This window comes from Musca domestica, unplaced genomic scaffold, assembly GCF_030504385.1.
Source record: "Musca domestica strain aabys unplaced genomic scaffold, Musca_domestica.polishedcontigs.V.1.1 74, whole genome shotgun sequence".
Taxonomy (NCBI): Eukaryota; Metazoa; Arthropoda; class Insecta; order Diptera; family Muscidae; genus Musca; species Musca domestica.
In genome coordinates, this window is record NW_026712391.1 from 3,042,262 (window position 1) to 3,069,668 (window position 27,407).

Consider the following 27,407-nt stretch of genomic DNA (forward strand, 5'->3'; position numbering starts at 1 on the left):
ATTGAGACCAAAAAATCGTAGATTGTGGAAAAAAATAATTATATTTAAAAAAATAAAAAAATTTACACATTTTTAGGACCCTGGCAAAAAATCGGGATTTATTTTAAAATATTCACATCTATTTGTAAATAAAAAAGACTATTTCCCTTGGGGAGTAAAACATCCGATTTTTATGTTAATGTTATTAAATAATAATTTATAAATGAAAAAACAAGTATCGGGTTCTCGCTTGTATCGTAATTAAGAAATTAAACATCAAAATATCATCCCTCTGTTATATAAGAAGCTCAGGACAAATTTTACCCAATATTACAGCTACTGATATCTCTTGGTTATGCTACCAGTCATATTGCAAAACCAGTTTTATCAAGGTTTGTAATACCAAATCTGAATTCTGCACTCATTTATTTTTATATATATATTCATATTTATTCGAATATCCATATACATATTTAACAAAAAAAAGTTTCCACACAAAAAATTGCATTTAGCCACAATTAGTGGTATTGTCTCTGCGCAAAGACGCCTATCTTAAGTTGGTTAATTCATTTATAATTTTATGGTCAGTTGTTTGTTTGTCAGAGTTATTAAAATTCATAATTTTATGACTGTTTTACGACAGCTCATTCAAAAGTGACCGCATAAAATTATAACCATGGCTTTTAACAATAGCTCAACGAGACAAAGCCACAAAATTTACCATGAAATCCGATTTGTGAAGCCAAGAGAAGAGATTTATTCTTTTATTTTATTGAATTTAGTTAAATGATTCACAAAGAAGTAGGCAACGTGTTTTCTAAGCTCAATGTAGTTCTTGCAGTACGTGGAGTTTAAGATTGGGCGCCACTAAGACACTTAAACATAGAAATACAAATATATACAAATAAATATATATTTTATAGTAAAACAATAATAATTTGCTGACGATATTGAATTAGGTTTTATGTATAGGGTACTATTGTTTATTAAAATAGATCCGTTTTGTTCCAATTTGTTGATTTTCCACTTGGAGAATGTGCATCGGAATTATGCTCGCCATAAAATGTCATTTAAAAAAATAACCGTTATTTTTTATGAACTTTTGTTTTGTTTGAAGAGTTCTAAATGTCAAAATTATTTCAAAAAATATGAAAACCTGTTAAAATGTGAACTAGATTGGAGAACTATTTGCGTAGTTTAAAAAAAAATATATCTTTAAAGTAGGTGAGTGGGTAACTGGTTTATTTATTATAAATTATTTAAACATAAAAATCATAAAAAAATATATTTTTCAAGGACCATCCAGGGACTATAAACGTGGATTTATTTGAAGATATTTTTCAAGGACCATCCAAGGACTCTCCAAGGATTATAAACGTGGATGTATTTGAACAAAATTTTTCAAGGACCATCCAAGGACTCTCCGAGGATTATAAACGTGGATTTATTTGAAAATATTTTTCAAGGATAATCCAAGGAGTATCCAAGCTATAAACGTGGATATATTTTAAGATATTTTTCAAAGACTATCCAAGCTATAAACGTGGATTTATTTTAAGATATTTTTCAAGGACCGTCCAAGACTATCCAAGCTATAAACGTGGATATATTTCAAGATATTTTTCAAGGACTATCCAAGCTATAAACATGGATTTATTTTAAGATATTTTTCAAGGACCATCCAAGACTATCCAAGCTATAAACGTGGATATATTTTAAGATATTTTTCAAGGATCATCCAAGCTCTAAAAGTGGTATTTTTAAGAATATATGTTCAAGGATCATCCAAGGACTATTCAAGCTATTAACGTGAACTTTTGGACTAAATTTTTAAACTCAAGGACTAAACCAAGATTTTTTAAAAAATATTTTTTAAGGACGAAGGATTATCACCCTTGACTTTTTAAAAATATGGAGCAAGGATAACCAACGTGGATTGTTTAAAAATAGGCTTTCAAGGGCCAAGGATTATAAACGAAGATTTTTTAAAATAGGCTTTCAAGTACCGTGGATTTTTTAAAAATATTTTTGCAAGGACCAAGGATTATCAACCAGAATTTTTTTTAAAAATATGTTTTCAAGGACCAAGGAGCATCAACGTGGATTTTTTAAAAATATGTTTTCAAGGACCAATGATTATCAACGTAGATTTTTTAAAAATATGTTTTCAAGATTTTTTTAATCCACCCCACCATCCGCAAAGGATAACAAAATTAAAAAATGTTCACCAATTCGCATATCCACTATTTCCATCAACCTTATACCTATTATGAAGATGAGTCCACTTCTTCTGGCACCTTCTGCACAAAGTGAGAGGTATTATATGTCTCACAAAATACACAGGCTCACATTTTCGTATAGCCCCCATATAATTGTAACTATGAGTCCACTTCTTCTGGCACCTTCGGCACAGAGTGAGAGATATTATACCTCTCACACAAATACATAGGCCCAAATTTTCGTATAGCCCCCATATAATTATAACTCAAGATATTTGATGATTTATGTCACATTTTTGGACGGAACTATTTCAAATTTGGCATTTGAAGTTCATAATTGGTACCATTCCCTCCGATATTCGGTATTTTAATAGTTTTTTGAAATGTTGCATTTTTTTTTTCTTCCAAATGATAGAAGGTGCTAAAAGTTCAGCCTGTCGAACTCAGCTGGTGCTTTTTTACTAATTTGACTTGTCACTCTATTCACATGATTGAGGTGTTGAGTGCTGATATTCTAATTGGTAGGACACTCAAATATGATGGATTTTGATGCATATCGTTTCAGGCACAAACGCCTCCGTCAAATTTAGAAGAAATCGACACAGAGTAGAATATACCTCCCATATATTAGTTCCTTTCGGGTCGGGGGACTTTAAACCCCAAAATCGGATAAAACATATATATGGGAGCTATAGCTATATCTGGTCCGATCAAATTTGAAGTACTGGTTTATTGGATGAATTCAGTCGTAATTGCCAAAATTCAGTCCATTTGGGCTGATATTAGTCATTTTATGCACAATAAACCTGATATCGGATACAAATATATATGGGAGCTATATCCTAATCTGAACCGATCTCGATAAAATTTGACAGAGGTATCTTCTAGCAGTATCTGATGTCCGACACCAAATATCATTCTCCAGGAGTGCATATTAGGCATGTGAGGGACTTAAAACCCTAAATCGGATGAAATATATATATGGGAGCTATAACCGATTTTATCAAAATTTGATTTGCTTGCTTCTAGACTAAAATCGGTCCGAGGTATCAAAATTTAAGCCATTTTGATTGATATTGGCCATTTGGCGCACAATCGGTTGAAGATATATATGGATGCTATATCAAAATTGAACCGATTCTAACAAATTTCAACAGGGTTCGTACTTGGACCAAACAAATATTGTTTGGAAATTTTCATCTCAATCGGATAATAAAAGCGACCTTGTTCGCAAAAATACATGGACATTCGGGCTGACATACATAAACCGACTCAGACAATGATTCTATGAATATCCTCAAAAGTAACTATGGGTACATCTCGCTTCCTGCTCCATGTTACAAACAAATGCACAAAGACATAATACCCTTACCAGTACGTGGTGTAGGGTATAATTACTTATGCAGGTCCACGTTTTCATATAGCCCCCATATAATGGTTTTTATGAAGCGGATTTTTTTGAAAGTCCGTTCTAAATGGCGCAGTGTATTAAAATTTGAGCTCGGCTGAAGTTTTTTACCTGTTTCCTTCTTTTTTGAAAATTATTTTTTTTTCTTCAGCTCTGTGGCACGTGCCGTCCTGGTGAAACCAAATATTGTCAATATCATACTTCTTAAACTGTGTGAACAAAAATTCGTTCAGTGAAAGCCTCTCCGTTCATGGCATGTTCCGCCACTTCTTGCTCATTTTCGATGAAAAATACCTCAATTATGCCTCTGGACCAAATCCGCACCAAACAGTAACCCGTTTTGTGTGCATCGGCTTTTCAATGTCCCATAGCAAAAACGTAAGATTGCGGGCTCTATATATTTTTTAGGCATAACTCATTATTATTTACCTTACTGGTAATGCAGAGGGTTACAAACTTCTATTGCCATTATTGTTTTGGTATGTTGGTAGTGCAGATGTACTTCTAGTATGGATTTTTAGACATCCATTGAAAAATGTTGCTGAAATCATCAAAATACGGAATATAGGGAGGTACCGCTATATTGGGGATATACGATATCGTGAACCTATATGGACAATAATCTTCCAGGAGATGAAGTACTCAGGAGGATATCCTTATGTGGATTTTCAGACAATTTTATTGAAAAATTTGGCTACAATCATAAAAATGCCGAATATTGGAGGGTACCGTTGTATGGTGACTGTAGGATATCGTGTACCTATATAAACAATTCTCTTCCAGGGGTAAAGTACTCAAAAAGAACTCCTTGTGTAGAATCTTCCAACTTGACCTGCCTGCAGACAAAAGACTGATCTGTGCAAAATTTTAGCTTCCTATCTTTTTTCGTTTTGACTCTAGTGTGATTACAACAGACGGACGGATAGACAAGGCTAAATCGCCTTAGAATTTTACGCTGATTAAGAATATTAGACCTAAAATTATTATTTCGATGAGTTATAAACGGAATGACGAACTTAATATACCCTCCATACTATGCATGGTGGAGGGTATAAAAATAAGTTATTTTGCCTTGTCTATTTTTTGGGGATAACTTAACGCCTATTGGTAATGCAGGGGTTACTAAACATTATTATCAATGTCATTATTTTTGAGATACTGGTAGAGCAGAGGATATGTGGTATGTTATCACTACTAGTAATACGGAAAGTAGTTCTTACGTCCAACATTTTTTTTGTTGGGTCATAATATGTACACTTCAAAAACGCAATATTCGAGTAAGCGAATGTTGGGCGCCATAGACAGATCTGTCGTAAAATGGACTGATATTTTCTAATTCTCTGCAAAAAACCCAAGCAAAGTACATACCCTACTGTGTCACTTTCCAACACCTATTTTTCGGTGTCCTCAAGTCCTTTTTTCTTTGTTCTGACTAAAATAACCGTTCCTCGTCATACGTCACAATCTGCAAAATATTAAATTGGACATAAAACGAATAACGACACCCCATTAAGTTCTCACACATGATTAATGAGATGCCATAATTTTTTCTTAGGGGAGACAATAACATGATTTCCGATAATAATACTACGTACTGCGCATATAACACCTCTTTTTTACTCACACTTTTAAATTAATTTATATTGTATTAATAATTAATTGATATGTGATACTACGAATGACAACATCAACAATTCGACAGATTTCTTGCAACTAAATATGTTTCTAAATAAAAATTATGATTTCATTAAATATTATATTTCAACTTAATTCCGATACAGACCATGTTGATGTAGATTATCTTAAATCTTAAATGAGATACATTGCTATCTGTGGCATCCTAATTAGGGGCTTTTTCATTCACACGGAAATTCCTTTGAAACAGCAATGTACATTGTTGACCGAACCATATTGTATAAATTGTTTGCTTGTTGTTTTATTTAAACAAATATGGATGTACAAGATTATCTTCAGGTGAACACATGCTTGGAATTTCAGAACAATATTTCTTTTGAAGTGTGTCTTGATAATAAATTACTCTTGGCATTCTTCGGAATACAAAAGTTATGAAATGTATCTACTCTAAATCTTGGCAATTTTACATGAATTTAGAATCGAAGGTGGGAAAGTACAGATGTCTTAAAGTACAAAAAGTTGGGTTTTATACCCTCCACCATACATAGTATAGAGGGTATATTAAGTTCGTCATTCCGTTTGTAACTCATCAAAATAATAATTTTAGACATTACAAAGTATATACAGGGTGAGATGAAAAAACTGCGACCAACATCAGACTGCTGTCATTTCTAAGCCACTCTTCTGACAACTATTACAATTTTTCCAGCGACAACTCATTATATTGATTACAAGCGAACGAAAAGCATTTTGATGAAAAGCGTGATAGTGTGATTTCTTTATATTTGGCTTGAAAACCACAAGTGGCTATCGTTAGAGCACTCCAGCATTTAAATGTGAATAAATCTTTTGTGTCTCGTATTATCGCTCGTTACCGTGATACTTTTATCGTAGCCCGACGTCAAGGAAGTGGACGGAAGAAAACAGCAACATCACCAGAAATGGTTCGAATAGTAAAGGAGTGACTTAATCGAAACCCGCTTCGCATTGGTCGAAAAATGATTCTTGAGCTGAACATATCGTAATATTCCATTCGGCAAATATTGAAAAATGAGCTCGGGGTAAAGGCATTGAAATTTCAAAAATTGCAAGAACTTACACCGCAACAGAAAGAAAATAGATCCAAAAGAGCTAAAGAGTTGCTTCGCTTGACCGAAAGTGGTGAACTGCCGAATTTGGCTTTCTCCGATGAGAAAACATTCGTTGCCCAGCAGTTTGTAAACAAACAAAATTATAGTGTTTACTTGCCAAAGAGGTCAGCTGGAAATGTGCACCTTCGGTTGGCCACCAGAACTCAAGCGCCGGACATGGTGTTGGTGTGGGCAGCCGATGGTCGCTCTCCGTTCGTTTTTATCGACTGTGGCATCAGAATAAATGCCGAATATTATCGCGAAAATATTCTATTTCCGGCATTTTTTTTTTCATTCAATATAAATAAAATATGTAAAAGTTATGGTGTTTGATATTGCTGCAGATTTTTATCTCACCCTTTTTAGGTCCACCTACATCGGTACCCCCGATATTTGATATTTTGACGATTTTAGCGACTTTATTCAGCGAAGTTGTTTCAAATTTCGTATTTAGAGATCGCAATGGAAACTACAGTCTCTGTCAGAAAATTGTATATGCAGGTCCAGGTCTTCGTATGGGCCACATATATCAGTACCCCACTATATTCGGCATTTTGATGATCTTAGCGACATTTTTCACTGAAATTGTTTCAAATTTGGTATTTGATATTCGTAATGGATACTACAGCCTATGACAGAAAATTGTCTGTGCAGGTCCAGGTCTTCGTATAACCCCGGTATAACGGTACCTCCCTATATTCGGTACCTCCTGATATTTGGCATTTTTATGATTTTAGCGGCATTATTCACCGGAATTGCTTCAAATTTGGTATTTGAAATTGGTAATGGATACTACAGCCTGTGACAGAAAATTGTCGATGCAGGTCCAGGTCTTCGTATAACCCCGGTATAACGGTACCTCCCTATATTCGGTATTTTGAAGATTTTAGCTACATGATTCACCGGAGTTGTTTTAAATGTCGTATTTAGAGTTCGTAATGGTAACTACAGTCTATACGGGAAAATTGTCTTTGCAGGTCAAGGTTTCGTATAGGCCACATATATCAGTACATATCTATATTCGGTATTTTGACGATTTTAGGTACAATATTAACCGAAATTATTTGAAATTTTGTATTTGTAGTTCCCAGTAGGTACTACAGCCTGTGACAGAAAATTGACTATGCAGATCTATGTCTTCGTATAACCCCGATATAAAGGTTCCTCCCGATATTCGCTATTTTGATGATTTTAGCGACATTATTCACAGGCTGTTTTTTTTCAAGTTTCGTATTTGAATATTGTAATGGCTAATGACAAAAGTTGCTTATGCAGATCCACGTCTTCGTATAGACCCCAATATAACGGCTATATTTTGTGTTTTTAAGATTTTTACAAAATTTTTAACGGATTTTATTTTTTAAAACTTTCCAAATTAGTTCTAAATGGTGGAGGGTATTCAAAGTTCAGCCCGACCGAACTTACTGCTTTTTTACTTGTTATTATTAATAACACTATTTGCATTTTACTCATTTGGAAAATTAAAAAGCTTATTTCAACCTAAAATTGTAAAAGCCAGCCCTTAGCCATCTACACCCAGAGAAAAAATGACAACATCCGTGTATGAAATGACCACATCCGTGTATGATAGTGTATCAACCACGTTTGGTGTCAAAATGAGCACGCTGTTGTCATTTTGACACCGAGATTTTGGCAACGATTTCAACAACAGATGTGCATGAAATGAGCACATACGTGGTCATTTCGAGCACGCCCCGTTGTCAGATTGTCAACGCTTCGTTGTCAGATCGTCAACGCTTCGTTGTCAGATTGTCAACGCTCCGTTGTCGGATTGTCAACGCCCGTTGTCAGATTGAAATCAATGGTGGTCATTTTTTGATATCCGTTCCTTTTCCATTTTATACCCTTAGTAGAAGAAACGACATTTTTTGAAAAGTATTTTATTGAACGAAACCAATTACATAAATTCAATATAAATACATATTTGATTTAACAAAACAATTCGAATTACATATATTCAATGTATAGAAACAAATTAAATTAACTTAAATCTGAAATAAACTTTTCCATTATTCATAGGATATAAGTGAAATGGGTAAGTAATAAAATCTAAAATTGGTATTAAAAAAATTGTATCCTCATTCAGAGAACCAACTTCATACGATTGTAAATGGTAATCAAAGTTTTTAACTTTTACTTGGTTACATAAAATGTAAACATTTTCATTTTCAATTATTAAATGTTTAATTTTGAAAAGTTCAATTGCGGCATTATTTGTTGCTAAATAATAGTTTTTTTTATACCTAGTTCCCTTAAAAAAAATGTCATCAGACACTTTGCAATTTTGGTAATTTAAAACTGGCTTACTTTTTTTGTAACAATATTCCTCTTTTGCCAAATCTTCGATGGTATGCGTATTAATGATAACATTTGGTTCTAAGTTATCTTCGTGTTTTAATAAAAAATTGGAAAATTTCAATCCAGACTTAATAGATAATGAACGACAGGGATTTACTCTTGATGTAGTATTTCCTAAATAGGCTTTTGCTTCCTTGTGTTTAGCTTCGAATCTCATGCTCCAGAGATATTTAAGGGGACCACATTTTCGGATAGCTGTGGGATAGTGGACAAGAAAGTGGTGTTTCGGTTTTAACGAACCGTATAATGTTATATAAAGTGAATGGTGATCTCTAATTAATTCTTCCAATTTTATTAAATCGTCTTCTATATAACTTGGTCTTAAAAGTAAATCGATTATTTGTAATAATATTATAAAAACGAAACATTAGTATCCATATACAAATAAATAGCTCATGGCTACTTACCAATTCTGAAGCTCTTGCATCGGACAACTTCGTCCATTCAAGGAGAAATGTATGGCTACTTAAATTTTTTATATCTCTTTGCCGTATGTTAAAAGATCTTTTCCATTTTTCGCAGATCGATCCCCAATCATTACATTCTCTTAGTAAGGAAGCTTTCAATGAATTTTCAACTGATTCATCAATTTCGGGAACATCTTTGTTACAAAAATTAGGAGATGTGTGAGTTGCTGCTTTGCTTGTGCTAGGCTCGGAAATCAAAAGCTTTATTCTTTTGGACTTCTTGTTTCTATACTTGGCATAAAGTTTTCCGCTTGCGTTGTTCTTTCCTTTTCTTGAAATGTAATAATAATCCTAAAAATAAAGACATATTATAAGTTAAGAAACTACATAATCAGATACGTTGTTTATATTGTTAATCTTACCCTCATTTCGTTTTCAAGAGGAAAAACGGAACAAATTTCATCCAATATGCGCATATAGTCTTGAGTGTAAAGAGTAACATTGTTGGTTAAAATATCTTCAATAATTATATTAATTATATCATCTCTTTGCTCGTCACTTAATTTCTTATTAACGCTACTACATTCAAGCGCTAGTTTCCCCTTCGAGGTATGTGTTAACAATTCCGTTAGATCCTATATTAAATAAAAAAACTACATTAACTATGCTTACACAAATATTACTCTTACCTTACCTCTGACAAAATTCCTTTGGCTTTTGAGCAGTTCGAACCTGTAGTGTCGGGAGTACCAGGAGTACTTGCAGGTGTCTCGTTGCGTTTCCACCATTCACCTATTTTAGATGGAACTGACATAGTTTCGTCATCAATCCCGAGCTATTGTTATGACAATATTAATACTGAGTTCAACTCTGTAAAACAAATAATACGTACCTTTCGTTTTTTCCAAGCAAAGAGCTTTTCTCTGAATTCAACACGCAGTCCCAATGGTGGCACTGCTTCCTTTAAATCTTCTTTTTTCAAGTACTGCAAGCTGCGAAATGTTACATGTGATGCTAAAAGAACAAAAAGAAAATTCTTTGTTAATTACACTGATTAACTGAAAAATTCATTTTTATTTACTTACCTTTTAATTGTTCAAAAAGCGACTCCATATTTATTCCTTTTAAGAACTCCCTTAACATATAATCGTCCTCATTGTTTTCCGCATCTTGACTGCTGCAATGGTTTGTATCGCGAACCACAACAATATTGCCATCGATTTCTAACAACTCACCAATGATATTTTGAGGATCTTGCGAATTATTATTCATTTTCAATAAATTTTTTGCACAATGCGTCCTTTCTCTTTCAATAACACGGAAAAAATGGTAAATATGCAGCCGATTGCACACGAGTAAAAAAAATGACAACGGTGGTGCATGATTCATACACGGTAGTTGCTAAAATGGCAACGATCGTGTACGATTCATGCACGTCGGTGTACAAAGTAACAACGGTGGTGCATCATTATGCAGGTGGTGGTGCATAATTCATACACGACCGGTGTCATATTGACAACGACCGTGTGTGAATCATGCACCACCGTTGTCATTTTTTACTCGTGTGTAATCGGCTGCAATTACCAATATTACAAATGGACAAATTAAGCACGGCTGTTGTTGGTACCGAAAGTTGACCACGTCTCGGTGTCAATTTGAGCACGTTCGTGCACAATTCACCAACAGCCGTTGTTGAAAAATATAACAACGGGTCGTTGCGAAAATGACAACATACGTGCTTGATTTCGCAACGGGATTTTTCCCTCAGTGTAGCCCCCATATAACGGTACCTCCCAACATTAGGTATTTTGATGACATTAGCTAAATTTTTCAATAAAATTGTCTGAAATTCTACAAGGAGTTCCATGTGAGTACTTTACCTCTTGAAAGAGCATTTTCTATACAGGTTCACGATATCGTATAGCCCCCTTATAACGGTACCTCCCGACATTCGGTATTTTGATGATATTAGATACATTTTTGGTATGATACATGGAGTCGTCTGAAATTCTATACAAGGAGTTCTCAGTGAGTACTTTAACCCCTGGAAAAAATTGTCTATATAGGTCTACGATATGGTATAGCCCCATTACAATGGGTTTTTTAATGATTTTAGCCACATTTTTCAATGGATTCGGCTTAAAAGTTCCTTCTGAGTACTTTACCCCCCATATAACTGTACCTCTCGACATTCGGTATTTTGATGATATAGGTCTACGATATGGTATAGCCCCATTACAATGGTGCCCCCGATATTGGGTTTTTTAATGATTTTAGCCAAATTTTTCAATGGATTCGGCTTAAAAGTTCCTTCTGAGTACTTTACCCCCATATAACTGTACCTCTCGACATTCGGTATTTTGATGATTTTAATCACATTTTTCAATGGCATTGTCTGAAATTCTACACAAGAAGTTCTCTGTGAGTACTTTAACCCCTGAAAAGAATTGTCTATATAGGTCTACGATATGGTACCCCCCGATATTCCATATTTTGATATTTTTAGCCATATTTTTCAATGAAATAGTCTGAAAATACACACAAGGAGTTCTCTTTCAGTACTTTACCCCCTGGAAGATAATAGTCTACATAGGTCTACATTTAAGTGTAGCACCCATATAACGCTACTCCGACTTATTTGGTATTTCCAGGATTTTCGCAACATTATTCAACGGAATTGCGTCAAATTTCGTATTTGAGGTTCGTAATGGGTACTAAAACCTATGACGGAAAATAATCTAGGCAGCTTCACGCCTTAGTATAGCCCCCATACAACGGTACCTCCCTTTATTCGGTATTTTGATTATATTAGATACATTATTCACAGGCATCGTTTCGAATTTCGTATTTGAAGTTCGGAATCGGTACTACAGCCTAATACAGAAAATTATTATCCAGCACCACGTCCTCATATGGTCCTCATATAAAGGTTTTTATTTGAGCGGTATTTTTCGATGGATTTTTTTTTAATTTTTCAAATTCCTTCCGAATGGTGGAAGGTAGAAAAAGTTCGGCCCGGCCGAACTTACTGCTTTTTGTTTACTTGTTAAAATTCATTTTTCACAAGGACATCCTAAAAATTTGAGTTAATTGGTTAAAAACATAAATGGACTCGTGACAAAACATAGTGGATTTTAAACATTTAAGTACCAACCAATTTAAATTTTTATAAGATTTTTCTTCAAAGAAGCAGTACCTGACTAAAACCGTTGATATTTGCAAAATTTTTTTCAAGAACACTCCAAAATATTTTTAAGAATTCATTTTTCATAGGACACCCAGACAAAAATTGTGGATTTTCCGCAAAATGGTTTTAAGATTTTCTGGTCATAAATTGATGTGTGTGCTGCTGAAAAAAACTTGTGATTTAAGAATATTTTTAAAAGAACAATTTGCCAAAAATCATTTTTTTTTTTAATTTTCTCTGCTTTTTCAATATGTAAATAATGCAAACAATATCTTTTGGTCGCAGAATCATAGACTAAGGAGATAAATTTGTCGTCCAAATTATTGTTATTTTCTTAGTTATTTTTCGATCACTTTTGCCAACGAGAATGGTCTCCCATCTCCGAGATATTAATGTTAATTTCCCTAGATACAGTATTTATTGTTAATTTTTCCCGTAATTAATAATATAATAATGATATAATTTTTCTCAATATTAATTTCATTAAACAGATTTTCGCCTTAATCTTTTTTATCAAGCAATCTACATATGTATAGTAATATGAAGACCATCTCATATCCAAAATCTCAATATGCATATAAATGTATGTCTGTCGGTTTGTGTGCATATTTTGTTATCATTCTTTTGTTCACAACAAATAATATTTTGCTTGATAAATAACTTATTGATCTGGTATGAGCTTGATTAATACCAACCGACCAACCAATCAACCATTGTGCCAATTCATAGCCAGCCGTCTGAGAATGCGGAGTGTCAATGTTAAATATTCGTAAAATAATATTTCATTCATTATTTTGTGGTTGCTATAAGGCATTCTCGACAGAAACAATCAATATTTCTGCAAAATTCCAATCATTCAGGGACAGTATTTGATTTTTGGTTTTCGAGTTTTTTTTATTAAAAATGCTTCTTAAGATCAAATTAAGGTGGGTGTGTGGAACTGAAATATGTGTTAGACCACAGCATGAATTCGATTGAAATGATAAAGTGTTTTATAATAAACCTTTACGTTTTATGTGTCAGTGGGTAAACTTAGACAATTTTTTGAGTTACACATTCGCACATATTGATATCAAGTGTGATAGACAAGGGAAGGAGAATTGAGGGTGCAATTTACATATGAAATTAACTATGGAATAAAACCACATAGAGTTCTCAGAAAGAAAATATAATTATATTTTCAAAAATTTTTGAATGGACAAAATGTTTTGAAATTCTAATAAAATAACGCCTAAGACCAAAAGCGGTCTTAAAGGTTTTTATTTCCAAATAAGTTGCAATTTTTGTTGAATGAATAATTTCATGACTCTGTTTTATTGCAAAAAAAAAAAAAAAATTAGCTTAAAGTGTGGTTGGTCGACAATTAGTTTTTTTCTTTTGGTTGAGGTAAACTTAAAATTTATGGAAAAAATTTAAAAGTATTTTAAGGGACTTCCCGGGCTTTAAAGGTGGATGTTTTTCAAAATATTTTTCAAAGACAAAGATTTTTTAGACAAAACCAACTTACAAGTGGAGAAAGATGAAAATGTTTATAAGTGCGGTTGTAAGATTTAGAAGATTTTCCAATTTTAGTTTTATGTAAGTCTTTGGTTCCCCTTCTATTGAAATTACGATCTCGTCACTTGGGTAAAAAAGTTATTTTTAAAATAATTACCGAGGAGAATATCCCAGACAAAAAACAAGGGAACTGATGATGATTGGTGGCTCTTTGCGTAACCTTGTACTTGGTATTCCCTGCCTAATAAACAAACGATGTTTTTTAAAACATCAATAATGGGATTAAGCCTGACCATTTTGCACCAACAAAATGATATGGTATCCCGAACAAACAAGCAAGCACTGTTCTCTTTTTCAAAGATTTCAATGGAATGTGAGAACTACAAACTTGGATTTTTTCAAATAATTAATCACCAATATTTTTAATAACCATTAGTGTTATTAACGTGAATTTATATGAAAAAATTCCAGGAGCATCAGAGGAGGATTTAAAAAATATTTTTATAAACCTGGATTTTTTAAAAATAATTTTCAGGGGCCATAACAACTACAAGTGTGGAATTTTAAAACATTTTTTTAAATAAAATTAGAGCTTTAAAGGAGAATTTTTAAGGTCCCTGAGAGCGATAAACGCGGATTTTTAAAATATTTTTTTAAATAAAATCAGAGCTTTAAACGGGGATTTTTAAAACATTTTTTAAATAAATTCAGAGTTTCAAAAGAGGATTCCTAAAGAATGTTTTTCAAAGGCCCCTGAGAGCAATAAACGTGGATTTTTAAAGAATATTTTTCAAGGCTCCAGATGGCGATAAAGGTGGATTTTTAAAGAATATTTTTCAATACCCTTGGAAGGCCCTTGGAAGCTGTAAACATGGATTTTTAAAGAATTTTTTCAAGATCCGTGAGAGCCATAAAGGTGGATTTTTTAAGAATTTTTTCAAGGTCCCTGAGAGCGATAAACCATGATTTTTAAAGATTTTTTTCAAGATCCGTGAGAGCGATAAAGGTGGATTTTTTAAGAATTTTTTCAAGGTCCCTGAGAGCGATAAACGCGGATTTTTAAAATATTTTTTTAAATAAAATCAGAGCTTTAAACGTGGATTTTTAAAACATTTTTTAAATAAATTCAGAGTTTCAAAAGAGGATTCCTAAAGAATGTTTTTCAAAGGCCCCTGAGAGCAATAAACGTGGATTTTTAAAGAATATTTTTCAATGCTCCAGATGGCGATAAAGGTGGATTTTTAAAGAATATTTTTCAATACCCTTGGAAGGCCCTTGGAAGCTGTAAACATGGATTTTTAAAGAATATTTTTCAAGGCTCCAGATGGCGATAAAGGTGGATTTTTAAAGAATATTTTTCAATACCCTTGGAAGGCCCTTGGAAGCTGTAAACATGGATTTTTAAATAATTTTTTCAAGATCCGTGAGAGCCATAAAGGTGGATTTTTTAAGAATTTTTTCAAGGTCTCTGAGAGCGATAAACCATGATTTTTAAAGAATTTTATCAAGGTCCGTGAGAGCGATAAAGGTGGATTTTTTAAGAATTTTTTTAAGGTCCCTGAAAGCGATAAACCATGATTTTTAAAGATTTTTGTTTAAGGACCATGAGAGCGATATACGAGAATTTTTAAAGAGTTTTTTCAAGGCCCTTGAGAGCGATAAACGATAATTTTTAAAGAATATTGATATTTATTAAAATATTCCTGAGAGCGATAAAGGGTCTTCAAGGCTCTTGGCTGCTGTAAACGTGGATTTTTAAGAATAATTTTGGAGGCCTTTGGAAGCTTTAAACGTGGATCTTTTAAGAATAATTTTGAAGGCCCTTGGAAGCTTTAAACGTGGATTTTAAAGAAAACTGTCAAGGCAATTGAAGCTGTAAACGTGGATTTTTAAGAATAATTCTGAAGGCACTTGGAAGCTGTAAACGTGGATTTTTAATGATTTTTTCAAGGTCGTTGGAAGCTGTAAACGTGGATTTTAAAGAAAACTCTGTCAAGGCAATTGCAGCTGTCAACGTGGATTTTAAAAAAAACTCTGTCAAGGCAATTGCAGCTGTCAACGTGGATTTTTAAAGAATTTTCTTTTCAAGGCTGTAAACGTGGATTTTTAAAGAATTTTCTTTTCAAGGCTGTAAACGTAGATTTTTAAAGAATTTTTGGCAAGAACCATGGATGCTGTAAACGTGGATTTTTAAAGAATTTTTGGCAAGAACCATGGATGCTGTAAACGTGGATTTTTAAATAATTTTCTTTTCAAGGCCTTTATAAGCTGTAAATGTAGACTCTTAAAGAATTTTTGCCAAGGCCTTTAGAAGCTGTAAACGTAGACTTTTAAAGATTTTTTTCCAAGGCCCTTGGAAGCTGTAATCTTGGATTTTTAAAGAATATTTTTCAAGAACCATGGATGCTGTAAACTTGGATTTTTAAATAATTTTCTTTTCAAGGCCTTTATAAGCTGTAAATGTAGACTTTTAAAGAATTTTTTCCAAGGCCATTAGAAGCTGTAAACGTAGACTTTTAAAGAATTTTTTTTTTCAAGAACCTTGGATGCTGTAAACGTGGATTTTTAAAGCATTTTTGTTCAAGGTTTTTTTTAAAGTACTTTTGAAACCCTTGCATAGATTTTTGAAATGAATTTTTATCGTCGTGGCTTTTTAAGATATTTCTGACAGGGTTCCAGAAATCTTATCGTATATTTAAAAGACATTTTTTGAAGGCCTTATCGTGAATTCTGAAGACAATTTTTGAGGCTTTTAAAAAGAGTTTTAAAAAATCCCTAATTATGAATTTTTCGACAATTTTTAAGGTACTACTGAAAGCCTTATCGTGAGTTTTGAATGACAATTATATGAGAGAGTCTTCAATAATTATGGATTTTGAAAGACAATTATTTGAGTGAATTCTAAAGACCCAATATTTTTAAAATTTTAATAAGTTTTTTTAGTTTTGAGACGCCTTAAAAGAAAATTTTTGAGGGACTTTTGAAGCTCTCATCGTAGATTTGAGAAACTTTGAGGACAATTTTTTTAGGGGACTTTTGACCACAAAAATTATCCTCAAAGTCTTCTTGGGATTTTTATAGCAAATGTTTAAAAAAAATCCTGGTAAACGGGGTTGAAACAGGTCAAAGTGTTCTACAAAATAATTTGTCATAAAATTCTACGCTATGTCTCAAAATACATCAAATTCCTAAATCTTACCTAAACGTCAAGAAATTATAAGCATTAACAACACATTTGAGGGTTAAAGTCATGCTTCACATGAGTTTACGTAAAATTCTCTTACAAAACATTATTTAAGAAAAATGACGTTAACTACAAAAGTATTCTTCGTCAAATTTCACTGTGACTCTTCAATGAAAATTAATCTCTATTTTCATTGCATAAATAAAATAAAATAAAATTTTTACATAAATATTGTCAAAAACAAAAAAAAAAACAAAAAATATTTCCTAAAAAATGTTTGATATTTTTTCCTTGGCCATTTTTGAGTTGATGCATGATAGTTTTATAAAACTTCATTTTAGATAAAAAGTAAAATTTTGTAGTGAAATTTTGTTAAGAATATCTATCTAAAATGAAGTTTTATGTTAATTTGGTGCATCAACTTAAAAAGACCAAAGAAAAATCCTTTTATGAAAAAAATCTAAAAAAACCTCCGCAATTTCAAATTTTGAATATCTTTATTTGCGTCAAAGCATTTTCTACCAAAACCATAAAATAGTTATTAACCATTTAAAATCAATTAACAACAAAAAATAACAAAAGCATTTAATTGACTGACAATGATGTGAAATGCCAAATAACAATATAATTTGACAGCACAGGTTTTCGAAAAAAAAACTTTTAAAATATTTAAAAAAAAAACTTTTTCGTTTATAAATTATTATTTTTATTAAGATTCTGGAAATTTATGCAAGACACAAAAACCGGGTTCTATGAAATTCACATAATTTTGATTATTTCTGCACTTTGTCGTGAAATGTCAAAACAGCATAGAAAGAACATAAAAAGAAAAAGCATTCATTAAAATATTTTAGAAAAGATAGAAACGAAATCCGGACATAAGTGAAAGTAGTTAAGATTTTGAATAATAATTTGTTTAGAAATAGAACATGATGTCATGCTAGTTTGCATTTCTGAAAATGCATTAGATTATTGTTCTTATCATGATTATGATCTAAATAAATATGACATTGTTGACACTTCCACATTTGCCCTCTCAACATTTGACACCCACTCGTTGTTAAAAACACAAAAAAAAATTATAATATGTTAATTTTAGGTTTCGTTGAAACCAAGCTGTCTATCGACAACGCCCATTTATTTTTTGCGTCAAATGTTTCTTTTTTTTTTTTCTAAGCTAAGCCAATTATTTATGTCTTGTATTCTAGCTTGGCTTTTGTTGTGACCTGAATCATGCTAGGTTTGAAACAAGAAAGTTTCATATACATTCTAAAAAAATATGAATAGAATTAAGAATTTTGAATATTTTACAAATTCTAACCTTTCAAAACTCTATAAATTAGTTTTACTCATTGAGGTCAATTTTGAAAATGAATGGAAATATTTATTTCCCATCGACCCCATACTGGCTTTGGTTCTATTGCCATTCTCACGGATAAGTTCCTATTACGCATGTATTTCAAAACAAAATGACAAAAGGGGGAAAAGCACAACAAAAAAAATGACAGTAGATGGAAATGTCTATATCGACAAAGAATTTAACGCTGACAAAGGTTTTTGGACCAGTATATCCGAAAGTTATCACTCAGAACTGTATTATAGAGGAAGCTGGAACGTGGAAACACATGGTTCCTTCTATCTATTAGTTATTCAAATCTTAAAATCCTGGAAGGCATATTGAATGGCAGTAACAGACATCTAACCTTAAACACTGCCAATACTATTCTAATATTTGTTTTCAATTCAAACATGACCCATTTAAAATTTTGTTTAAATGAAATATTTTCTATCCTCTAACGACAACAATGTAAACTGTAATGCTTCTTCTTACCTTAATCATTGTTGGTTTGTGTCTCCGATCACGAAAAGGTTAACATAACGTTTCACAACAATCATCTTTCGTATACATAATGAAATGACAGCGCAATAGTTCTAGTACCACGTTTAGTAAACAGATGGCTCTTGTTAAGTTAAAGTGGTATTTAATTGCCTTAAAAGTCTAATTAAATTACACCACGTTTACATAGATTGTTTTTACCAAGCCGTATTATTGACGTTCCAATAAATGTTTGAGCCAGTAACAAGTAAAAACGTTAAGTTCGGCATTACATACATACATTAGTAAAGTACCTACGCATTTTTTCGATCACAATGAACCCTATTTTCATCGAAAATATATAATTTAAACAAAAAGAACAATTTTTTCTTTATGAAATCGAAAAAAAAGCAAAACTGGTAAATTTTTGCAGGTAAAAGAAAACATATGCAAGTGTATGATAGTAAAAATTATGAGTTACATGTAAAATGACAATTTTACATTTTGACATTCACACTGAAATACACATGGATAATTCAATTGACAGCACATATTAAAAAACCCATGTCGTCTGATAGCAGCTTAGAAAAGAAGACTATTTATGTGCTAATCTCATTTTGCCAGCAAGTTTTTCCAGGTTTTCGGATTCTGGAACGGTGCATTGCAGAAGAATACAGGTAGATGCATCAACGCTTGGGAGCATTGATATGTCAAAAAGAATTTAATATTATTTCAAATATAAGTAGATTTTTATATGTTTTCTTATACTACGTCATTCGGAGTCTATTGTAATTCGCGCTTTTCAACAATTTTGACAAATTTAAATAATTTTTCATTCAACATTTTCAATTCCAAAATTGGTTTGACAGTTCATTGTCCCAGCAGCTGTGTCGACGCGTCTACCTATATTCTTCTACCATGGGAACGGTGTTTAAATTAAAAATTGTTAAACATATAGTTGTAAAACCATGATAGAACTAAGAAGGTAATGTGGCGTTTCCACTGCACTTGATTCACTCTCTATTCGTTATTTGACCCTTAACTATGAAAAAACTACACAATTCTTCACACAAAATTTCCTGAGCGAACACTCATATTTGTAAGTTGTTCAAATCAAATCACTCTCAGAACAACGAAAAAATATGTGCCATCCCTAACAAATGAGAGCATTTATCGAAAAAATAAATTATGACATTTAAAAATTAAATATAGAAAAAATTGATGAAATTTAAAATTTTTTGGGAAGACTGAAAATTATGAATGAAAACTACAATGTTGAATGGCGTATGTACATTCAAACGAAAGTAAATTTTGTTTTCTCTCTCATTCGAGGTACGCATTTGGTCCACGAGTTAAATTTTCCACAGAAAACTGCAAACAAAAGGGGCAATATTTTCAAAATGTTTCTATCGGCAGAAAAAATGTTTGACAAGTGTCTCTCCAGTAGAAATTAAAAATGGAAAAACACAAAAATATGTTCAAAATGTCAACATTTACACAAAAAGTTGAAAACTTGAATGAAAATTGTAAAATTAATGATATAATAAATCTTTGGGAGGAAAACAATAATTTCTTCTATTCATATTAGTGAGAATTTCATGTATTTTCGTATAAATTCCCATTAAAATCCACAAACAAAATTTTTGAAAAAAGGAATTACTTTACTATAAATTACGAATCGTGCCGTATGAACGGGTTAATTCGTGTACCTAATTCTGAGAGCGAACAACGTTGTTCGGTTTCCAATGGAAACATGCTATAAAGTCGTGTAATCTCAGAACAACGAAAAAATATGTCCCATCCCTAACAAATGAGAGCATTTATCGAAAAAAATATGACATTTAAAAATTAAAAATAGAAAAATTTAATGAAATTTTAAAAATTTTTGGGAAGACAGAAAATTATGAATGAAAACTACAATGTTGAATGGTGTAGTACATTCAAACGAAAGTAAATTTTGTTTTCTATCTGATCCGAGCTACGCATTTTGTCCACGAGTTGAAATTTCCACAGAAAACTGGAAACAAAAGAGGCGGTATTTTCAAAATGTTTGAATCGGCAAAAATATATTTGACAAGTGTCTCTCCAGCAGAATTTAAAAAAAGAAAAATACAAAAATATGTTCAAAATGTCAACATTTACACAAAAAGTTGAAAACGTGAATGAAAATTATAAAATTAATGATATAATAAATCTTTGGGAGAAAAACGATAATTTCTTCTACTCATATTGGTGAGAATTTAATGTATTTTAGTATAATTTCCCATTAAAATCAACAAACAAAATTTTTGAAAAAATGGAATTATTTTACTATGAATTACGAATCGTGCCGAATGAACGGGTTAATTCGTGTACCTATTTCTGAGAGCGAACAACGTTGTTCGGTTTCCAATAGAAACATGCTATAAATCATTGTACCATGACTAATACAATATAGTACTATATTTCATGTTCTGGAACAAAACTTGTCTCAACGAAAATCTGGTCAAGACATATTCATGTGCTAATCGCCTCTGAATTATTTGCATCAAAATAAAAGAAAGTTTGTTTCTTCAGTTACTTTTATGCCATGTTTACGTTAGAACTTTTTGTAGGGTTAACCTACTTTGAGAGAATTTATTTGAAGTAAAAGTAATGGATATGACAATTTAAATCCAAATCCATCAAAATCCAAATGCATCAAAATAAAAGAAAGTTTGTTTCTTCAGTTACTTTTATGCCATGTTTACGTTAGAACTTTTTGTAGGGTTAACCTACTTTGAGAGGATTTATTTGAAGTATAAGTAATGGATATGACAATTTAAATCCAAATCCAGTGGGTTAACCCTCATATATATATACGTACTATTATGCATTTGTAAAAGTCGCTGCTTAACCCTTTCAGTGTCAGTGTTGACAAAAACACTGAAAGGGTTAATATCACTACATTACACTTCACACAATCTAAAGACGCTTTAAATAGTAGTCGAACAATCGATAACACTGCTTCGCATTGCGATGTCATCGAAATCATTACACACATGCCATCGCTAGCAACACCTTTATTTTTTATTTGTCAATTGACAGAAGAAGACGCAAATACAATAACACAACACAGAAGACTTCTACAAAGGAATGCAAAAAGCATCACATATAGCCCGACAACATTCCCAGGACCATATAGCCCCCGAATTCATACCCTCCGTCAACATGAAACGCAGAACGCTGTCTGGAAGCTGTGGCGTGGGATTTTTTGTGCTGGCATTTGGTTTCATAGCAATTGCCTTTGCCACACCCAGCTGGCTGGTAAGTGATTATCGTATTACTGGAGCCAAATTGGAACGTTTGGGCTTGTGGGTGCATTGTTTCCGTTCACTGCCCGATGTAAATGACGATAGTCAGCGACGTTTCTTTGTGGGCTGCAGATGGGTCTACGATCCATTTACAACGGGCTACGATGAAATACGTGGTTTCTTGCTGCCTGGCTTCATGATTGCAACACAGTTCTTCTTTACGCTGGCCTTCGTGGGAATGTTGGTGTCGGCTATAGGTGTGTTGGTGTTCTTTTTGTGTGCAGGGCCAGATCAAAAGCATTTCGTCAAGCTGATACGAGCCATTGGATTTACGGTGCTTGGAGCTGGCGTGTGTGCCAGTTTGGCGGTCATTATATTTGCTTCATTGGGTAATCGTAACAATTGGATGCCTGAACATGCCAACAACTGGTTTGGTTGGTCATTTATTTTGGCCTGTGTGGGAGCAGTAACAGCTCTGGTAGCTGGTACGTTGTTTCTCACCGAGTGCTATGTACAAAAGCGCAAAAGGACATTGTTTAAGGAGTCTCAGACCAGATTTGAAATGATGCACGGTGGAAAGTAACGAAGGACAACAATAACCAAATGTAAAACAAATGCATACAACATTAAGAAGTCATTTGCATCCCACCCATTGAAAAGAAGGCAACTACTACAAATATGTATCCTCAGGATTATAAGCTAAACAGAGGTACTTCACGTTTTCAAAATCGTCTCATTCCATTTACTCTTAAATTATATTCTCAATCAAGACAACCAACCATTCCAAGTATCTGAAGAAAAACAAACAAAAAACAAAACCTCAACTCCCTCCAGCTTACAACACTACCAGTTGGTACTTATGCTCATACATATCTACATTATTGCGCCAGTGAAGATAGCATTTCATTAATACATTCCAGTTAAGACTGATCGTAGAACTTTTAAAACAGCGGCAGCTCTACAAGGTGGTGACCTAACTAAGCTCACATCACCGCCTCCTCCTCCGTCCATACCATAGAAAGTAGTACGAGCAAAGACAACGAATGAATGTAGCAGACCTTAGTAATTACATAATAATTATTGCATGTCGATCGAATTAATTTAATAATCATGCAAAAAATCACTTAATTCAAATGATATTGGGGCTCCTCAATGTTGAATGCAGATGAATCATATCAGCAAGGCAGCAATCAGTCAGTCAGCCAGCCAGCCAGCCAATAACGACATGAGCTAGCTGTTGGCGGAATTTTGCACAAACATACAATGAAGGTACCCTCCAGAGCGCAAAACTACATGCATTTCTTCTCAATTTTATCTATTTCGAATCTCTAATATTTTTCTCGAATCGAATCGTTTTACAACAGTTTTGTCGAATAGAATGCAGCAGCAGTGTTTTTGTGTAATGTTTGTTTTTTTATTTTAATGTGCCTTAGATAGTATTGTAAGCATAGTTTGATTATATTTTTGAAACCCCCTTTATACAAATAATAACGAGTAACAAAACGACCACTTAGCATTTAAGTACAAAATTCTTTGAATCTAATACATATCTTTATTAGAATTATACATTCCATTGAAGAAACGACCGAAGATTAGAATACAAACTGCATCAAATGACCTTAGCGTCTGTCTTTTCACAACTGTCAACAGTTCGAGTTGTGTCTTAGTTTATTTTTTGCGACAATAGGTATTTGTTTGTAGGTATATAAGTACGTATATATATGTATTTTTTATTATTCAAGATTCCGTCCATGTTTACAAATTTAAATAAAAATCTTTTTATTCGAAAATTGTTTTTCTTTTGTTTGCCGTAAAAATTTCCCATGGTTAAGTATTGCGTTGAGCATTTTTTCGGTGTTTATTATTGTGAAATTTTTTCGGTGGTGGTGCCAACAATGAGTTCTAAGTGGAAGTTTAGGTCAAGGCATTTCTAAGCTGCTGTACTGTACGTTATTGTCATGTGTATGAATATTATTCTAGTTCATTTGAGACTGACAGTGTGAATATTAAGGTTTGTCTCAAGTCTATTTTGGTGACTCACTCAAAGTACATACATATAAACAGATTACTCAGAATCTTGTCAATATTGATCTTTTGAATATGAACAATTCTCAACAATGTAAATAATTTCATTATTGTGATTTGTAGGCAAATATCAGTCGAATGGCTAAATTGATTGAAAGTATTGTATATTTTTATTAATTAATGTAAGTTTGATGTGAATATTTTATTGCCGCAATCTAATATTCGTTACTGCATTGTAGATTATTGGACTTTTGTGAAAGGTTTAGAAGAATCATGAAGGGCTATGCCCATCTGTCAGTTTATTGAAAACAAAATAGAAGCTATATTATTTTATGTAAAGCTTTGAAATACTCAAACTTGTTTGTCTTATGATTATGGTCACTTTTTAAGTATATTCCTGGTACTTTTCGACAAAACCATCAACAGTTTTCTACACAATTTCCAAGAGAATAAAACTTAATTTGACATTTGGCGTTGGTAATTGGCAGAAATATGGGTCCACCAATAATGGTTTTTGGACCTGGGTCTCTTTGGAACAAATCCGTTTCAAGACATTTGGAGTCGATCTAGCGATATCCGTCCATCTCTCTGTCTGGCTGGTGCGTACGATAACTCTCGAATGGAGTATCCGATTTGGCCCAAACTTGGTACGCCTTAATATTTTTGTCAAACTTAGATCGAGTTCGGAGATGGGCAACATCGGTCCACTCCACTTGGACAGACCAACGCTGTTTTTAATTTCTTAAATGTGAACAGATTTTTAACTCCCCTTTAAAAAATTAGTTTTGTAAAAACAAGGTCACAATGTTCAATGGACTTAAGAATTTATTCAATCCAAAATTATTCATGTTCTGTCAAAGAAACGCAAAAAATGGAAAAAAATAATTCGATAACCAATTTTCCCAAAAATCCAAAATTAGATGACTCTTACAGGTCTGGAACAGAGCTATAATATTTGGGGGAGTCTCCACATATATAAAAAATTGTAAGATGGCGCTTATTGAACTTATCACGTCAGGTCCGGATGCTAGAAACCTGTCCGTAGGCTATTATTTTTCTTCTTTAATTCAAGAACACGGTATCCAACACAGACAGAGAACAGAATGTAATGTAAATGTTTAAGGCTAGTCGGAATTTTGGAAAATTGTATGGCTTAAAAGACGTTTGACTATTCAAGTACAGCTCAGCGATCTCATTTCGATCTACCACAAAGTTTATACACTTATTTCTCATCTGCAGGAACAATGATGCTTCTCAACTTACCGTCTTTTGGAAACAAATGTCACCTAAAATTCTTTTGCTCGGTATTAGTTTGATCGTTGATTGCCCACTGAAAGTACTTGACCATAGACGGGTAGTTTTGGGTTAGTTTTTTTCGAGATTTCCTAAAACATTTTTTTTATTCATTCCCTTTTGAAAGAAAATTTTCATAACTATTAACATTTATTCGAGTTCCTTAGCCTAAGTACCAATACATTTACCATAGCAACATACCTTGATATTTACGATGGGCCGTGCTTATATTTGCGGAATATAATCTTGGATATTAACTGAAATCGTAATCTTAGTTCTTCATAGTTCTTCGATATTGTTATCAATAAAAAATTCTAACCTTTTAATCTATTAATCCTCACGTTTTTCAAGAATCATAACTAGGATTCTTTCGTTTTTCATTTGAATATTAGGTATTGTGTATATGAATGTCGGCAGCACAGGGGATACAAATTTCAACAAAGAATGTAAAACGAGAATATGTTATTTTATTTTCCTTTCACTTCGACATCTCAAAATTCTTGAAAAATATTGCCCAAGGGCCAATATATGCCTTGAAATTACCTGATATTTTATGTTACCAAGTCTCATTTCACACAAAAGAAAAAAATTATAATAAAAATTCCAGCAAAAATAACTTTTGATATTTTTAACACTTGGCAACTCTATTCTTGCACAAACTTCAGTTGAGCTTGTGAATTAATTAGAAGTGTTTGTGGCAAACGGCCAATTCGGAAATAAAGTGAAAAAAACATTAATAAATGATTAAATTTTTCAAACTTGGTGTTATATTTTAAGAATTTATTGCATAAAATGGTGAAACAAAGGAAAATAGCTTGAAATAATGCTAGTATACATAATAATTTAACGGAGATCATGTACATCCATAGAGTCGGCATTATTGCGCCTTTTTTCTTTTGGCCATAAAAGTCATTGTTGTGCAAAAAATATCAAAATATATGTGTTATGTGAAATCGGGTTGACGCTTAAGTCATTAAATATTCTTGAAAATAAAATTATGTGTTAATTAAAATAGAATTATGTCGGTTAAATATTTAAGACGCATCTCTTCTTCTTCCTTCGTCCAAAACATTTTGCGCTGATGTGTGATGACATTTAACGTGTAGTGTTGTACAGTGCTATTATGCTTAACAGTGTTGGTCAACGGTATTTCAACATTATTGTTTTCTGCAAAATACCAAATGTTATAAAAAATGTTCTTTTTTAATTTTAATTTCGACTTTTTGCTTTTAATTCGATATCTTAAAATTCTTGTAACAGATTACTCAAGGCGTAAATATTCCATGAGATTACCTGACATCTTATGTTATCAAGGCTCAATTCCCTTATAAAAAGTTTGATAATTTTTTTGTTGGCAATTTTATTATTGTCCAAACTTTAGTTGAGCTTGTGAATTAATTAGAAGTGTTGTGGCAAACGGTCGGGAATAAAGTGAAAAACCATTAATAAATTTTTAAATTTCTTGGTGTTATATTTAAAGAATTAAATGCATAAAATAGTGAAATAACCGAAAATAACTCGGGTTAACGGTAATGTGTTTTTTAAAATAGATTTTTGTCAGTTGAATATTTAAGAGACATATCTTCTTCTTTCTTCGGCCACAACATTTTGCGCTGATGTGTGATGACATACAATGTTCAGTATTGTACAGTACTATTATGCTTAATAGTGTTGGTCAACGATATTTCTGCATTTTTGTTTTCTATAAAATGCCAAAAGTTATTTTTAAATTGTTAGTACGCCCATTTGAAAACAATTAAAAAAAATCCGTTAAGAATAAATTAAACTTCAACATTAAGTGAAATTTTTCGTGCGAATCCATAAAACATGTTTAATTCTTAAAGAAAAATATAAAAAGGGGTGTTCCATACAAAAATAAATTGAAAAGCATTTCAAACTGTTTAAGCAGAATTTAAAATTTTAAAAATGTATATGTATTGATTGTTGCGTGTCCCGGAATAGAATAATAAGGTTAT

The 27,407-nt window shown here is 32.5% G+C and overlaps 1 protein-coding gene and 1 long non-coding RNA gene across 2 annotated transcripts; one reads left to right on the forward strand and one right to left on the reverse strand.

Moving 5' to 3' along the window:
* Nucleotides 1–9,176: 9,176 nt before the first annotated feature.
* On the reverse strand, nucleotides 9,177–10,651 carry LOC131806378 (uncharacterized). Its single transcript, XR_009344020.1, has 3 exons — nucleotides 10,050–10,651; nucleotides 9,852–9,992; nucleotides 9,177–9,792 (listed from the first exon to the last, which is right to left on the reverse strand). It is a non-coding gene; the product is annotated as an uncharacterized LOC131806378 (long non-coding RNA).
* Nucleotides 10,652–21,864: 11,213 nt separating this feature from the next.
* Nucleotides 21,865–23,903, forward strand: LOC101890952 (transmembrane protein 182). The gene is made up of 2 exons (XM_020037571.2): nucleotides 21,865–22,822; nucleotides 22,884–23,903. Exon 1 carries the CDS (start codon nucleotides 21,956–21,958, stop codon nucleotides 22,694–22,696), a length of 741 nt encoding a protein of 246 aa, XP_019893130.1. The 5' UTR covers nucleotides 21,865–21,955; the 3' UTR covers nucleotides 22,697–22,822; nucleotides 22,884–23,903.
* The last annotated feature ends 3,504 nt before the right edge of the window (nucleotides 23,904–27,407 follow it).

Bases quoted from the DNA above. Each gene is read 5' to 3' on its own strand.
- LOC101890952 (XM_020037571.2), top strand. From the start codon at position 21,956: ATGCAAAAAGCATCACATATAGCCCGACAACATTCCCAGGACCATATA.